The sequence below is a fragment of the Leishmania braziliensis genome, chromosome 33 (genome assembly GCF_000002845.2).
Source record: "Leishmania braziliensis MHOM/BR/75/M2904 complete genome, chromosome 33".
NCBI classification, from domain to species: Eukaryota; Euglenozoa; class Kinetoplastea; order Trypanosomatida; family Trypanosomatidae; genus Leishmania; species Leishmania braziliensis.
Window position 1 is genome coordinate 842,197 of NC_009325.2, and position 15,835 is coordinate 858,031.

Below are 15,835 nucleotides of genomic sequence, written 5' to 3' on the forward strand. Positions count from 1 at the left end.
CAATGCGTGTCTAGGGCTGCCTCGCACCGCGCGATGGGCCCGTGGCAGGCCGGGGGCAGAGTGGGGATTTGAGCTGACGTGTTGTATGGCAGGGAATCGGGGCTTTGAAGGGGAAAAGTGCCATCCGCGCATACATTAGGAAGCAGGTGAAGGGAAAAGTGTGCAAGCAATATGCCCTCGTCTCCTTCTTTCTTTTATCTTGCTCCATTTCACTTTCTCACTGTCTACTTGGATTCACCGAGTGATAATCTCTTGGCAGCACAACGCTCTACCTTTATTTGATTGTGGCGTTGCGCTGCAGAACTGCCCTCTATGTCTCTCTCCCCCTCTATACCTCACTCTGCCGCCTCACCTTTCCTGCGCGCTTCCTCACTTTGCCTTCTCGTCTATACATATATGTGTGTTTGCTTCGTTATGTGCTTTTCTGTAGGAAAGTGTTCGCCGCAGGTATGTGTGCCTGCCACTCTTTCTCGCGCACTCGTACATTGGAGACGGACGCTTGGCTCACTGCGTAAGAGATCCGGCGCAAGTTTGGTGACGGTGCGCACTTCTTTGAGAGAACGACACAGAGAGAGAGAGAGAGCGTAGCGAGAAAATGGGTGAGGGGAAGGCGCAGGTCAGGGAGAGGTTGTCCTGGCACGGGCAAGAGAGGAGATGCACAGACACGCCATGGAACCACCGCTTTTTTTGAATCAAACGTGCAAGTAACACCGCCCCTTGCAGTTACGGTGGTGGACACAGGGAGAAGTGAGGTACCGACCAGCTTTTTTTCGGTAAGTAGTGAAAGAACGGTGGGTGGGTGGGGGAGCATGCCGTAATAATCGTGGTGCTTTACTGTCGTTTGCCGCTGCTGTTGTGGGTGTAAGGTGGAGCACAAGGGGAGGGGTAGAGGAAGTGCTGCCGTTGTGTTCGTGCTTGACTCACCACGTGCGTGCCCTCTTTTTCACCTTTCCTCTCAAGGCGCGCCTAATGGCTTGTGGGTATATGGTGCTGTTGTTCTTGCAAGCCCGGTTGACATGGCGAGGAAAAGCCGTAATCATGTCCCTTCCAAGAACCCTCCGCCTTCCAAAAAGAAAACAATCAGCGCAGTTGCCTGTCGTCTGTTAATTTATGTAGAGATATGCACCCGCGAGAGGTGTTTTCGTGGCGCACTCATATCAAAAATCCTCGAGGTATACGCGAAACAAAATACGAAAAGAAACGCGCAAGACTGTAGAATCTGATCAACTGAGATACTCACCTGTGCGCTCGTGTCAGTGGCGCGTTGACGGCCGACAAGAGTATTTGCAGTAGGCGCGGGCGTATTGGAGGAGGGTCGTATGTGCGTGTGTTCTTGGTGAAGGGAAAGGTGCTGCCCTCTTTCTGTTTATTTTTTTGGCCAAACTTGCCTTCTCCATGCAGCACGTGCGTTGGATTGCCCTGTTTTATCGTGCGGCAGCCAGCTCGGCCTTATCCTCCTCTCTGTTGTGTGTGGCTACTGCTCACCATGCAGGAGCTTTGATTTCTTCACATGCCTCTACTCGGGGTGACCTCCGCTGGCGGAGCTCGCGTCGCGCGCACATCTGTCTGAGAGCCCCATCCCTCTCCTTAAATGGTCAAAGAATCTTCGCCGCTCATTTCTCTTTGCTCATCTTCTTCCTCTTCTTCGCGCGTGTGTGTGTGTGCGTATGACGTGCTCTCGTTGATTTTGGGGTATTTCAGCAAAGACTCCAAGAGTGCTAGAGGAAGTCGCGTGAGTGGAACGGTGTCTGCGGTCGACGGCATTCAGTACCCTCTCTGCTCGAAGCTGCACAGGACGCACATCTACGAATTCTACAGTTCATCTCTCTCTCTCTTGCTCTCTCCCTCCTTAGAAGGAGCTGAAAAGCGAGAAAAAGGGCACATATGCTGGACTTTGGTAGCCACGGCAGCAGCAGCAGCGGCGTTGCAATCGCAGAGAGCCGTGCTGAGGTGTGTCGTAGGTGCTGCTGCACCACGCCAGACCTCAGCTTATCCGCCGTGAGGTCGCAGCTTTTACATACACAGTCAGCCAGTGCTGAGCCCTTTGCCTTCACCCTCGTCTCAGCCGACGATGTTTCTTTCAAATTTTCTGTGACGGCGTACATGTGCAGCCACTCACTGTACCTTCGAAGTGCTCGTGATGTCGGTGCATCAGAGGGGTCAGTGCCCGTTGGCTCCGCCCAAGCTGTCCGTGATTACGTCGCCTACCTCCAGTACAGCGAGTTCCGCAGGAAACTCGCTACGGAGTTGGCAACACTCAATGCCGCGACACCCTCTGAGACCACGAGGTCTCCTCTACCGGCAGTGGCTGCCCTAGCCGGAGTTCCGCACGCTGAACATAGTGTACGAGGAGATGGAGGAGGAGAGGTATACGATGTGGCGCAGTCTTGGTTACTTCCATGGGATGAGGATGATGTAGGCCACGACGGCGCTTATGGCTACGGTGTACAGCCCCTCGACTGCGATCGCGCCTACGCGTGCCACGCGAGCCGACCGCAGAACTGGTTCACCGCGGCGGAACTGTCTTCTTTTCGCGGGAGAACTCTTTCAGAGGAGGAGGCGCTTACAGGGATGGGCGATGGTCGTCACGGACGGTCACCTGTAGCGGCAACAGCGTCGCCAATGTCGGCCGCTGCAAGCGCACCGATGCTTCCGTCTTCTACTGCCGCTCTTCCACTGTCGCCGCTTCCTCCTGCCGTGACCCTAGCGGACGCACCAGAGAGCGCGCTCCACCTACATCGCTCGCCTCAGCTATTGGCTGCTACGGATTCCTCTCTGTCGTCCTCTTCTGACTCTTTTTCATCTTCCGTGTCAACAGCGTCTCTGGAGGCCTATGAGAGCGCGGCGCGAGCCACCAGTGGCGTTGGTGGCGCTCCCCACGACCGGCGCCAACGGAGGTATCTTGGCGAGGAGCTGGGCTACGGTGAGTTCGTGGCCTTAGGAGACTCGGAGGGGCTATTTTTTATCGAGCACGTGTTGCTAGCGCACGAGCCGGTGCGAGGTGCGACCCCTGCGCCGACGGCGGGGGCGCGGTGGACGGATGACGCCTCAGAGAAGGTGACTGAGGACAGCGAGCACGGTTTGACGTCGCAGAGCTCACAAGGTGCCCACTTCGCTCCAGCAGCATCACAGAAGGCGACGGCAGCTACGGCCGCGACTTCTGAGGCGTCGTTCCCGTCGCACGCTGACCCGATCGTCACACTAACGGTGCGGCAGCAGTGTCGCCTGCTGGAACTCATCTCTGTTGCCGATTTTATGGGCACTCAGTCCCTGGTGGAGCTTTGTGCGACGTACCTGGCAACATGGTTGATGGATCACACGGACGAAGAAATCGTTCAGTCCTTCCTCACGACGGTAGGCCTGAGTTGTGCTGCAGCTGCTACAGAGGCATCCGTCAGGGTCACGGGTGCTGCATCCTACAACGAGCCTTGGATTGCGGCAGCTCTGAGAGACGACGTCGCGCCCGAGAAGTCTGGCAGGGATGCCAACGTGCCGTTGCCGTCTGTAGGCGTTTCATCCACGTCTGGGGTGGGCAAGTCGCGCACGGAGACGGCGACAACTGCTGCTAAGAAGCGCCACGCTACCATAACGGCAGCCGCGCCAAAACACGCGGGTAAACAAAAGGGCCACCGCGCCGCTTCAATGGACGTAACCGCTGCGGAGCCGTCGAATTGCGATGAAGGCGCTAGGGCCTCCTCCACCGTGTTGACCGCCGGTGACCCCGCATGCGCGCCACTTCTGCTGACAGGCGATCAAAGACTAGCGCTCCTGCGGCAGATGAAGCGTGACAACTCCATTATTGTGTCTCCCTATTGACCCTGCCAGCTGAGCGCAGCTGAGGGCACCAGGGGTGATGTTGCGCCGTCGCCATGGTCGTACCTGGTATCACTGCGGAGGCGGTTGCTCTCTCTTTATCTTTTCTCTTGCCTGTGGTCGACACGAATTCGAAAGCGAAAGGAGGACAACGTACGCAGCGGAGTGAAGAGAGGACTCGGCGGCCTGCGGCTGTGAACGAAACTTCCGCTGAGAGGCCTTTCAAGCCTTTGCTGTTCTTCAGCACGTCACCCTCTCTCTCTTCTCTGACCTCGCTCTCCGCAGTTGTCGTGCGCTCATCTCCCTTAAAAAAAAATTGTTTTCTATTGGGACCCCTCTCTCCTCCTCCGCACGCCTGAGCCCCTACCTGTTCTGCGCGCCAGTCCGTTAGCTGCAAAGAGGACTGAAAAGGAGGTAGTCCACAGGCAAGGGACTGGCGGGTATCCAGCCGCTCCCGTTGCGTGCTCTATGATCGTGGAGTCGGCTATGCGGATTCGCTCCTATTTTGAAGTCAGAATAGCGTATGCAGTGCTGATGCGATGCTGGCACAGTCATTCTCATCTAGTGTGAAAGTCAGCCAGAGGCACTTGAATGAAAGGGAGGAAGAGCATACGCTGATTCTGGGTTTTGCGCTCTTAGGTATATAAGCTGCTGAAGACCCCCTCCTCCTCCGTCTCACTTCCTCCCTCTTTCTGTGCTGCACGCGATGACGTGTGTTTGATTTACGTTGGCCGTCCTCTCCGACCTGTCGCTTACTCATCCCCACCTCTGCCATACATGCTCTTCACTGTCCCTCATCCCCGTCTTCAGAGTCAACGTCTCTCTCCCTCTCACTAGTAGCGTGTAGGGTGAGTCGACGGCATTCTGCCACTGGTGCCGCTGGAGTCTCTACTACTGCTTCTCTCTTTTTTTTCCTCCTCTGCAAGGTGTGTATGTGTGTGTGCTCTCGTTAGGGTCGCCATGCTGGTTCGCGGTCCCTTCACACTGGAGAAGGCGGAAAGTGCGTGCCAGTGGTACTATCGGATCGGTTTCTTCGGCTTGCCTTGGCTGTGGGGCCTTCTCTGGCTTTTCTTCCGCCACTACAAGGACGAGAGCGAGACGATTCACTGGTATGTGAAGCGGGCGAGACGTTACAGCATAGCAGGTTGCGTCGTGTTCGTGGTCATGTCCATTGTCCTTCTCTTCGCCATCCCCCCTACGAGCGCACTTTGGGTGATTGCGCCTTTCCAGGATACCTTCCAGTGGGGATACTTCGCAGTCAACACGTCAGAGGCGGCAGACGCGGCGAACACCAGCACCAGGAGCTACGACAGTGCGTCTTTTCTGTGAAAGGGAAGGGCTCGCTGTGCAAGTAAGATCGACAAGAGCGCAGCAGCGGTCTTTGGCTTCGCTGTGAGATGTTGGGACGGGCGCATGTTTTTGCCCACTTTCACTTCCTCAAGCCAGAAAACGGCGCACACTTTCAGATGCCTCCGCTTGCGTTGTTGCTGCTTTAACGTGTCGAACGCTTTCTTCTCGCTGCAACGCACCACGCCTCCCTTTCGCATCAGTGCACGACTGCACTGATGCGAAAGGGAGGCACAAAGAAGGGTGCGATTTCGCTCAGTGTGTGGGTTTTGCAATTTTTTGGAGGAAGAGAGAGAGAGGACATCAGCGGTGGTCAATACTGCTCTATTTTTTCTAAATCGATTACGTTGTACGGCTTCGTGTGTGTCCGTGCTTCCTCTATTCTCTTCGCCATCGGCTTGGTGTGGGTGTGTGGATGCACTGCCACTGCCACTTCCACGAACGCCAAGATCGGCACTGCTTATCATTCGGGCTTCGCTGTGCGGTTTTCTCGGCACGTGCTCTGCGTGATGGAAAGACGAAGAAAATTGATGTCACGCGTCAATGCCCTCTCCCAGCAGCGCCTCTTTCCTTGCGCTGAGTTTCTATCTCTTCGGCTTGGCCCCCCTCTCGGAGGTACAACATGTAGGCATGAGGGGAGGGGAAAAGCGGAGGTCGAAGGCTCAGCGAGCTTCGACTGTGGCGCTTCTCCGAGCGGCCCGAGAGAGGAAGGTTGAGGGCTTCAAAAAATGGATGGCCTTCTAAAGCCCCTTTTGCGCTTCTTCCTCATATTGTTTGCGCCCTTTACCCGTCGACGCTTCCTTGCTTCCTACCCGCTATGTCATCCTCGTGATCTCTCCTCCACGGTTTCCCCCTCTTCCCCCCTCCCCCTCCTTCACCTTTGTAGTCACGCTTATTATCTGCGTGGACTCGTCGCCCCCTCACCCCCCGCGACCCCTAAACACAACTCGGACGTTACTGCACTTCATACACACGCACTTTCTTCTCTCCCACGTGACATTTTACCAGGAGCACGTCAGCAGCTATACGCACCTATACAGCCACAGCTCATCTATATCTCTGTCGCACCACGGCTCTGTTGCGGAAATTGACTAACCGGCGCGGACTTGCATCCTTCAGTCCATTGCACTGCCACTGCATATAGCGCTGGCGAGGTCTAGCGTTGTGCTCAGCATCACCGCAATGCAGCAAGCGCCGAAAAGGAAAAAACAGTAGAGGGATGCGCATATTCGCTGAATCGTCGACACGATACACAATGAGCTGGTCCAGAAGTGATCGTCAAGAGTGCAGCTCTCTCCGACAGAGCGTTAGCCCAGACCTGTCCGCCGACACCAAGAGCGCGCACAGCCGTCCCCTCGGTCAGACTGCATACTACCTGACTCCCCCACAAAGAGTGGAGTGTTGGGCTTCTTGATACCACGCACTGAGGTGGCTGGCGTCAATACACACAATATATGCATCTATCAGCAACACCAGGTGACTTCCACGATGCCAAGACCGCCACTCTCGCTCCCCCGTGTTTTACTCCTTCATTTGTTGTGGGCGCAGTTCAGCGAGTGACACTTCTGCTTCCCTTGTCACCTTTTCAGGTGTCTCACCGCACGTTTGTACAGCCCAGTCACCTCAGGTTGGTTCCCCCACGGCCCTGCCTCCCCCACCCCGTCACTGCGCGCCTCCTCTTTCACTTTCCTTTCATCATCCCTCCTTTCTCCGCTCCTCTCCTTCTGGCCTTCGTTGCTCACCGCTCCATTTTACTGAATCTCTTGTCACTCAATGGCGTCCCTACTCGCTTTCAAGCGCGCATACCCGGCACACCTGCGCACGCACACCGTCGTCTCCAAAGGGCGGAGATTGACAACCGCTATCGTTGCCCAGAGGAACTCACAGTAGGAAGTCATTCCTTCTGGGTTGCCCCTTCCTTCTCTTGACGCGTCTCTGTGTGAGCGCGTATTGGCGAGTATTGCCGCCGTGCTTTCGCCACCGTTCTTCTTGTTGCTGGCGGATCGTCGACGTGGCGTCGTCTCTCTCTCAAGGCTGCTCCTTTTTCCTGCTTTTCTATTCGCCGCACTGTCTCTCTCCTCTGTGTGAAATTTCCCTCTTTGCACCTTTAGCTCAGCAGAAGCGCATCTACTCCTACTGAGTGCTGTGGGCAACTGTCTCTCTTCTTGTGTTGCCTCCGCTCTCATTCCTTCTCCCTGTCTTCCTCCCTCTTCTCCTCCGGTGCCAAATTCGTTCCTGCTGACTTGTTTCCTCCACCTTACGGGTGCTGTTGTTTCACTACACTTACTTTGCTGTTGTGAGACTCCCCCCTTTTGTGTCTCTCTACCCTCTGCACACCCACACACACACACACGTATACACCCAGTGCCATCACCTACAACCCTCACATGGTTCACCTCCTTCCATCCGGCTCGATTTAGTGCAGTCTTTTCTCCCCCTACCCCCTCATGCCGTTCGCCTCCTCTGCTGAGGCGTCCATGTGGATGCAGAACGCCGTGCGCCTCGACACGGACCAAAAATACGTGGAGGCGGAGGAATGCTACACGAAGGCGATTCTTTTATTTCGGCAGGCCCTCACGGACCCAAACATGGCCGACACCGAGCGGTATGAGCTCATGAACTACATGAGCGATGTGGCAAAGCGCATACAGCGACTGCGCACGCTGATTTCCACTGCCCGGGAGACTTGCGATGCAGCATACGGGAGCGTGCGCTCGCCTGAACCTAATGTTTCCCCGGCCAACTCGCGGGGAAGCCATGTGCCGTCTAACCAGGCAAACATTCAGGCGCTTCCTCATGGCTTCGGCGCCGCCGCGACGGCTTTAGGCGCGCGGAACCCACGCGGTAAGGATATCAGCAGCACGCCGGCAGGCATCGACAACAGCTTGGAAATGCTGGACACAATTCGCCTCAGCCAGACCGATCCATTTCAGGCCAGTGGTTCTAGCCGGCCCACCACGTCGCCTGTGTCAGGCAGGCGCACGTTGTCGGTATCTTCGAATTCTCCATTCCCACCAGCGTTGCCAGGTAAACCACCTGCTGGCAGTGGTGACGTGCCCGACGGTGGCAAGCCAGGCGACAGCTCCGTGGCACCGCCGGCGTGCACGACACCAACGCTACCTGCTTGCTCGCAACGATTGCTTGGTGTTGCTGCCCACTTTTCCCCTCGTACGTCCGAGATGGTCTACAAGGCGATCGAGATTGCGATCCAACTTAGTCGGCAAGGGGAGCTCAAGCGGGCGGTGGATGTGCTGCAGCACGCCTACACGCGGGGCAGCCATGAGCGCAACAACCCTGGCAACTTCAAGGAGATTGCCGAGACACTGAAGCTGATGCGTCAGAAGTACTACGCAAAGCACCCGCCGCGATTCCTGCAGGACAACCCGATTCTGCCGAGTGAGATGGAGCTTCTGCGCAAGAGCGGCATCACGAGCACGATCCTGCTCCCGCTCTGGGACGATGTGCAGGAGGGCTACGGAGCTGAGAATATCTTCATGCCCTGCGAGGGTGTTTGGGAGGACGCTTTCACCCCAAAACTATGTCAGAAGCAAATCAACTCTGGCGCCGTCCTCATGCACTTTTCCGGATACCAGCAGAGGGGGCTCGACTACACCATTGTGCGCGAGGCAGATCCACTGCACATTCAGCAGAGCGTCGTTGGAGACTGCTCGCTCGTCTGCAGTCTCATGATCTGCGCCAGTTATCAGAAGCGCTTCCCCAAAGCGAAGATCATTAGCAACGTCATCTACCCTCAAGACCCGGATGGCAACCCGATCTTGAACCCGAAGGGTAAGTATTGTGTGAAGATGCTCATCAACGGTATCACTCGCATCGTCACAGTAGACGATCGCCTGCCAGTGAGGCCACAGTCGAGGCGCTTCCTCTGCACGAGCAGCACGGATCCGAGCGAGCTGTGGGTGTCTATTATGGAAAAGGCGTTCGTCAAGGTGTGCGGCGGCAGCTACAACTTCCCCGGCAGCGTCAGCTACGCCGACCTGTACAAGTTAAGTGGGTGGTTACCAGACTCGACGGCGTTTGACAAGCCCGAGTTTGACCGTGAGTTTCAGTGGCTACGGCTTTATCAAAACTTCAAGGCCGGCGCTCTGCTCTTCACCGTCAGCACCCCTGAGGAGATGCCGACAGCGAATCAGGCGCTTGGGCTCGCCGCAGGACATGCATACGCGGTGCTGGACATGCAGGAGGTGGACAAGGAGCGCGTCATGCTGCTGCGCAACCCGTGGGGGAAGCAGGAGTGGAACGGTAAGTACGGTCGCCGTGACACTAGCGAGACAAGCGTCGCCGTCCGCGCTGCCTTTGGTCTGAAGCGAGAAACAGAGGACATGGGTGTCTTCTGCATCGCCTACGATGACGTGGTGCGCTGCTTCGATAACTGCAGTCTGAGCTGGAACCCATACATGCTGTTCCGCACCCCTGAGGGTCGGCCGGTCCGACCTGTGCGCATTGCGTGCCACGGCACCTTCGACTACACCCTCAGCACGGCGCTGTCGCCGCAGCTGCACATCGGTGTCGTCGACGCGCCAAAGCGGACGCGCATGCACCTGATCTTATCTCGCCACATCACCGACGTCTCGGAGTTTGGCCGGCAGTACCAGAAGGACGATGCCACGACACCGTACCTGGCATTGAAGGTGTACGACGTGACCGACTACCCCTCTGTAGCGCAGCACCTCGGTGGCAAGTGCACGCTGGAGATGTGCTACTGCCGCCGCCTCGCCTCCAACTCGGACTTTAAGCATAGTATCGAACCTCTCAACGACGTCATCTACCGTGCCTCGTCTGCGCGCACCTTTAGTTTTGACTGTCCTGCCGGCTCGAGCAACCTGGTGGTGGTGGTATCGCGGACTGCCTCCAAGGCGCGGCAGCCTTTCAACTTCACGATTACCCTGCACACAGAGCTGGAGCAGATGCGGCTGCCGCGGCTGCAAGGCAACTACGACAGCGGAGCTGAGTGCAGTAACTCCCTCCTGGCAAACGCCAACGCCGACGCCGGGAACCCGCACGCTGGTGTGTACATGCACATGATACCGACCTCCTCGCTCAAGTTCACGACGCGACTGTCGGGGAATTGGGTGAAGGGCAAGACATGCGGCGGCCGCACCGATGCCACCACGTACGTCTTCAACCCCCAATACCGCCTCCATTTAGATCAGCCCTCGCACGTGTCACTGAGGCTGGCTGTGACCGAGTGCGAGACGCCGTGCTCGATTCAGATGATCAAGCCAATGTCATCCAACAAATACGAAGAGACCAGCAGCGGTGGGACTACCAATGGTAAGCTGGTTGACTTCGACGGTCGCGTCGGCAACGGCGCCAAGGCGGGTGAGCTTGTCCTTGAGAGCACCCGCTACGCTTTTGGTGGGGCCGTTCTAGACAGCGCACTACCGTTCTGCGTGTGCTACGACCGCTACCGCTCCCTGGGCAAGCTGCAGTGGAGGGAGACGAAGAAGGTGCTGGTAAACGTGACCGGCCCGAACCGGAAGCCGGAGTCGTTCATCGTGTATGACGTGACGGATACCGACACCGTGGCAGTACTTCTCCTGAATGCCATCAAGAAGGGTTATGCTGCCTCTCCTCGTGGCGCGCACTTTGCCGTGAACGGGAAGCAGATCATGCTAGAGGCCAGCATCGCGTCGCTCTTCCAGCTTGCGTCTTGCCTCGGAGATGCATCCCTCGCCTCTGGCGGGGATGGCGCGACAACCGCGAAATCTGTTACAGTAGTCCTCGCACTGGACGGCAAGGCAGTCTCGATTGAGTCTGCGTCAAGCTCTCCTGCGACGAAACTGAAGGAAGTCATGAGCGACATTGTTGCTGATGTGCTTAAGTGCTCGTCGCAGTTCAGTAGCTACGTACCACGTCTGACACACCTTTCCAGGCAGGTAAACAGTATGCTGACAGAGGCTAGCGACGTGGACGTGCGAGCTTACATTCTCGAGCTCGCTGCTTACCTTGGTGACTACGTGAAACGGTGCGCCAGTGCGGTGCGATCTGTGCAGACGCCGCAGACGCTGCTTCCGCTTCTTCCTGCCGGCAATTACACGGTCATTCCATCGTTGTGGGAGAAGGGCATGCCTGGCAACTTTGAGCTGACAGTGGAGACCACACAGCCACACAAAATGTCAGCGATTCCGAAAGAGGGACACAATATGCAAGAGACATTGCTGCGCGGCGCACTACGCCCCGTCGCGGTGTGGCTGAGCAGCTCGCTGATGCAGCCAAAGACAGTGCTCAGCAGGACAGATCCGTTCTTTGAGAGCAGCAGGGTGCAGGTGCTGTGCCCTGCCCGCTCCGTCTTCATGAGTCGTCTCTTTGTCCTCATGGACGTGGTGGATGCAGAGGCGAAGGGGCAGCCTGCCAAGGCCCCTGCGACAAACCTCAGCCTTTTCCGTGTGCACAACACGTCTTCGATGGAGTTGGTGTGTGCCTCCGACGAGTACTCCCACGGGGGCGTGTCGACCCCACCTGTAGAGCTCGAGGCGAAGACGTCGTATTTGCTCGTGGTAAGCGCGAAGGAAAGCGCGACTGACAAGTTTCTGCTGCGCATCTACACCAGCGGCACTTGCACCGCGCATCTGGTGAACTGAGCAAGAGCCACGCCGGGGCCGGGTGAGGGCCCCTGGAAAGCAGCTGAGAGGGAGGGAGGCGTCGACCACCTGTACGCATCTGACGCTGGACCAAGGCAGAGGACTACTGTGCACAACTGCCCTCCCCGCGCGCACCTTTCAGGAGCTTTGCAGGAAGTGTTTCATTGCTTTCTCCCACAGTTCCGTTCCTGCCGCAGATGCGCACATCCTGTGCACCGCTCGCCGTGTCCTTCGTTTTTTACTGATGCCGTACTACACTTCATTGCGGTGCGAAGCACTGTTTGGTGTGCTTGGGTGGTATGCATTCGTTTATTGTTGTCTCTTGTTGCTGAGTAGTAAAGTGTCTTGGTGTTGCTCTCATCACGTGTATCCTTGTGGATGTCTTCCAGAGAGAAGAAGTGTTGGTGTGGTCTTGGAAATCTCTGTGACTGTGGAAGCTGATTTTTCCACTGCCTTCTTGCGCAACGTGCCCACATGTTAGCGCAGCTGCTTATGCAGGTGCCGTGATTGTATGCCTTGTCTACGTAGTCTGGCGCTCGCGTGTGTGTGTGGGGGGAGGGGGGTTGCACCTCTTACTGTTTTACTGTTTTACTGGTTATTTTTTTTTTTTTCTTTTGATGGATGTCGGTTGCTGAAGGGTGTTTTGTACCGTGTGTGTTCTCTGCCGTTGGCCTCTCTCTCTCTCTCTCTCCTTCCTTGCCGTCGTTGCAGTTCGGCTACGGGCATACACCCCTGCACGATGTTAATGCAAGCGTGTATGCTTGTCTGGTATGGGCGTGTCTAACAAAAGGGGAGGGCGGCGAATCGTGCCTCTCCGCTCCCCTCCTTTTTTCCTCCTCCCGCGCCGCCAGTGAGTGCGATCGGGCTGGCACTCCATTGAAGAAACAAACACAAGAGTAACGTATCAGACGAGCTGCATCTCTCCAACCATCGCCGACTTTGCGCCACGTCGTGTGCGCCACATTTGCACTTCTCGCCCGGGCCGGACCGGGTCCCGGTGAGGTTTTAATGCGAAAAATTACTCCCACTCCACCTGGACATGGACTCGGCATCCTACAAAGAAGAAACGCTTCCACCCCTCCGTTCGCCGAGTTTGATGAGGACTGTGCATCCTTCAACCAGTATAGCATTACAGAAGACTCGCGGGAGGACCCCATGGGAGTCCCCCGCTCGGCGAAGTTGTTGTTCTTCCCTCCAATGCAACCACCACATAACTCTTAAATGATGCAGGTCTCCTCGACGTGTGCACTACGCAGCACGAACACGACGAACATACGAAGCACCTGAGCGAAGTGCTTCAACATCTTCTTTCTCTGGCGGAGACGAACAGGCGAGTGACGTGAACCGCCCCTTCTCTTGAGATGAGTGGAAGGCGCTTAGGAAGCTCCAGTCCTACGTCGACTTTCATGAGCCTGAACTCGAGCTGAAACCCACCAAGGGCGACCTGAGAAGGCTCTTCGACGCCTCCTCGGCAGTTTACAAGAAGTTCCCCAGCAAGGTCGTACCGACTCAGGAATGCCGTTCTGCCTTGTGAGGGGTGTGATTTGAGACTGCCGCAGTGCGCGCACACGACACACACTTTAGCCTTAGCTGGCCATCCCGCCCTAGCAATGACCACCGCCTGACGGAGCTGCCTCAGCTACCGTTGTCGCGTCCACGAAATTCGGACGAGAGTTAGCAAAAGGCTGCCGTACATGGCATGCAGTTTACACGGGGGCACGGAGATTGAGCCGCCGTGAGAAGCGGGCCCTTGGTGGCGGCGCGAAGTGAAGAGGACATGTGCTGTTGCGGTTATTGCCAGTGCCGTTGGTCACTCGTACAGCACGACAGAAGACAGTGTTAGCGGAGAGTGTGGAACAGCTCATGCAAGGGATGTGGTGCACCACCCCATGGTCGCAGATGCGAAGCCTCTGGATCCGCTTAGTCATCTTCGCGAGTGTGAGCGTTCTTTCGCTGAATGGGCACACAGCAGTACTGTTCCTTCATGCGATGGAGGTGTCGGTGAAAGCAAAGCACATGTACACTTCCTTCATCGTTAACACCTTCACGAAGCGTGCCGAGCACCATCACCCACTAACGCTACTAGACGCAACAGTCAGAAGGAGCATCGTACTGCTTCCCTTCCCAGAAGCGAGGCCGCTGAGCGGAGCCAACCTGCCATTCAGGTGTGCCGCTGCACAGCTCCCCCCTTGGTGCGTCGTGTATCGCTGTTGCTCACGTGGAAGAAGGTGAGTCAATGGGACAAGATTTAGCGCCAAGAGCCACGGCGCACCCTCCGCCTGCCCAGCGGTGAGGTCGCCCTGTGCTGTGGCGCCGCGACCAAAAGCAGCAGGGTCCGGGCATTCCGTGCCGATGTGCTCTGTGTAATGCGCGCGGGCTCTGGCGCAGTTCCTGATGGCAGCAAGAAGAGGGAGGCGAGTGGGGGGCGTGGGGGCGTGGGGGCGCTTATGCTTCCCGCTCCTCGGGTGCGCGGCGTCTTGCTCCCGTGCGGGTGCTCGGCTCGCGGCCTGGGGTGGGGAGGGGCGGACCTACACGTCTCACACACCCTACCTGAGGCAAGCCTGCTGCTGCCGGTAATACCATGCTTGGCAAAGCATACACTGGGCTACCCGATATTAGGGGGCCTCACAGTACGCTACAGCGCCGAACAAGTCAGCGCCGCACGCCACTCGGGGACGGAGTTGCTGCTCCCTCTACTGTTGTGGCGGCGGAATGGGTGCCGGCGCTTGTCGAGCCACCCTTGCCGGCGCCGCTGCATCCCATCCTGCCGAGGGGAAGCCGAGCCCGCCTACCAGCTGCCGAAGCGGAGCGGAGCCCTCCCTCCCCCTTGCGGGTGGTGCGGGTGGAGGTGATGCCCTTTTCCCCGAGTTGCGTGGCAAGATGAAAGACGAGAGGCAGCGGCGGACGTGCAGCCCGGTTGGGTGTCTCCCCGGCCGGCGCCCCCCGCGCGCTCCACCGGACACGCCACTGCGCCCCGCCAGCGACAGACGCGGATGGCCAGGGCCCACTGGCAGCCGGCATGACTGGAGGCGAGCGCGGCACCGAGCCCTCTCCTCGGATCGGCTTTCACCGTAGTGGAAGAGAGGAAGGGACGTCTCAGGCGGCGGCTCACCCTCTGGCCGCGACAAGCCAGCCGCTGGCTGGAAAAGAGCTTCGTTACACAGCTGCGGGAGCTCGTGCTCGACGAGTGTGGAAGGGTGACGGAGCTGACAGCGTCCTTGTTGCAGGTGCTTCTTCCTCTGCACCTGCGGGCGCTCTTTAGCTTGCGAGCTAGAGGCGGCTCCGTGCATCAGCGATGAACGCGCACCCAACGGACTTGGCCGCTAGACCAGCGGTGATGCAGATGGTGGCAGCAGCATTGGTTTTCCATCCTCTGTGTGTGTGCGAAGCGACTCGCCGCTAGCGATCACGTGAGCATTTGGATCAACAGCACCCAACTGACGTGTTGTCGACACAGGCGGTGGGGACAGCTCTGCAGGCGACTCGACGCGCCGCGAAAAAGGCCGACATCACCTGGAGCAGCAATGGGACCGGCGTCTCCCATAGGCACGGGCTTGCTGGCGTGGTGTTGGACGGCAGCTTTGAAACGGGCTGCGTTGGGGAACAGACGTGCACCAAACTGAGAGCTGACCCGAATCCAGCAAGTGCCACGAGAGGAGCTGGAACGGCTCATGGGATGTCTTTGGCCAGCTTCGTGAGCCCTATGCCTGTCTTTACTCACGTAGTGGTCGTTTTTTTTTGTACGATGGCGCGCCACGTAATTTATGAAATGCTCACGAGGTGTCCGCCCTGCCTCCTTTCTGAGAGGATGTGTCTCAGGGCGCGCAAAGCAGACTACGCGCATGGAATCAACAAGCAGCATCACGCAGACCATGCCGCGTCGCGCGTCTTCCGGTGTCCGCCACAGGGTACGACCTTCACGCATGTGCAACACCGCATGGATGGAATGCGGGTACCCATTCATCGACGTACGAAACAGACAGTCCTCGCCGGCTGCTGTTGGTAGCGGCTGGGGAGCGTCAGACGCAAGTAGCATCAACGCAGCCAAACTTTACGTGATTCGCTGTTCTCTT

General features: G+C 57.5%; 3 protein-coding genes across 3 annotated transcripts; all 3 read left to right on the forward strand.

Annotated features, from left to right (window-relative positions):
* Window positions 1–2,103: 2,103 nt before the first annotated feature.
* LBRM_33_2270 (conserved hypothetical protein) lies at window positions 2,104–3,816 on the forward strand (the record flags this gene model as incomplete). Its single annotated transcript, XM_001567945.1, has 1 exon — window positions 2,104–3,816. The coding sequence occupies one exon, from the start codon at window positions 2,104–2,106 to the stop codon at window positions 3,814–3,816; it is 1,713 nt and encodes a 570-aa protein (XP_001567995.1).
* Window positions 3,817–4,773: 957 nt separating this feature from the next.
* On the forward strand, window positions 4,774–5,142 carry LBRM_33_2280 (conserved hypothetical protein; the record flags this gene model as incomplete). The annotated part of the gene is made up of 1 exon (XM_001567946.1): window positions 4,774–5,142. One exon carries the CDS (start codon window positions 4,774–4,776, stop codon window positions 5,140–5,142), a length of 369 nt encoding a protein of 122 aa, XP_001567996.1.
* Window positions 5,143–7,607: 2,465 nt separating this feature from the next.
* Window positions 7,608–11,762, forward strand: LBRM_33_2290 (calpain protease-like protein; the record flags this gene model as incomplete). The annotated part of the gene is made up of 1 exon (XM_001567947.2): window positions 7,608–11,762. One exon carries the CDS (start codon window positions 7,608–7,610, stop codon window positions 11,760–11,762), a length of 4,155 nt encoding a protein of 1,384 aa, XP_001567997.2.
* Between the last annotated feature and the right edge of the window lie 4,073 nt (window positions 11,763–15,835).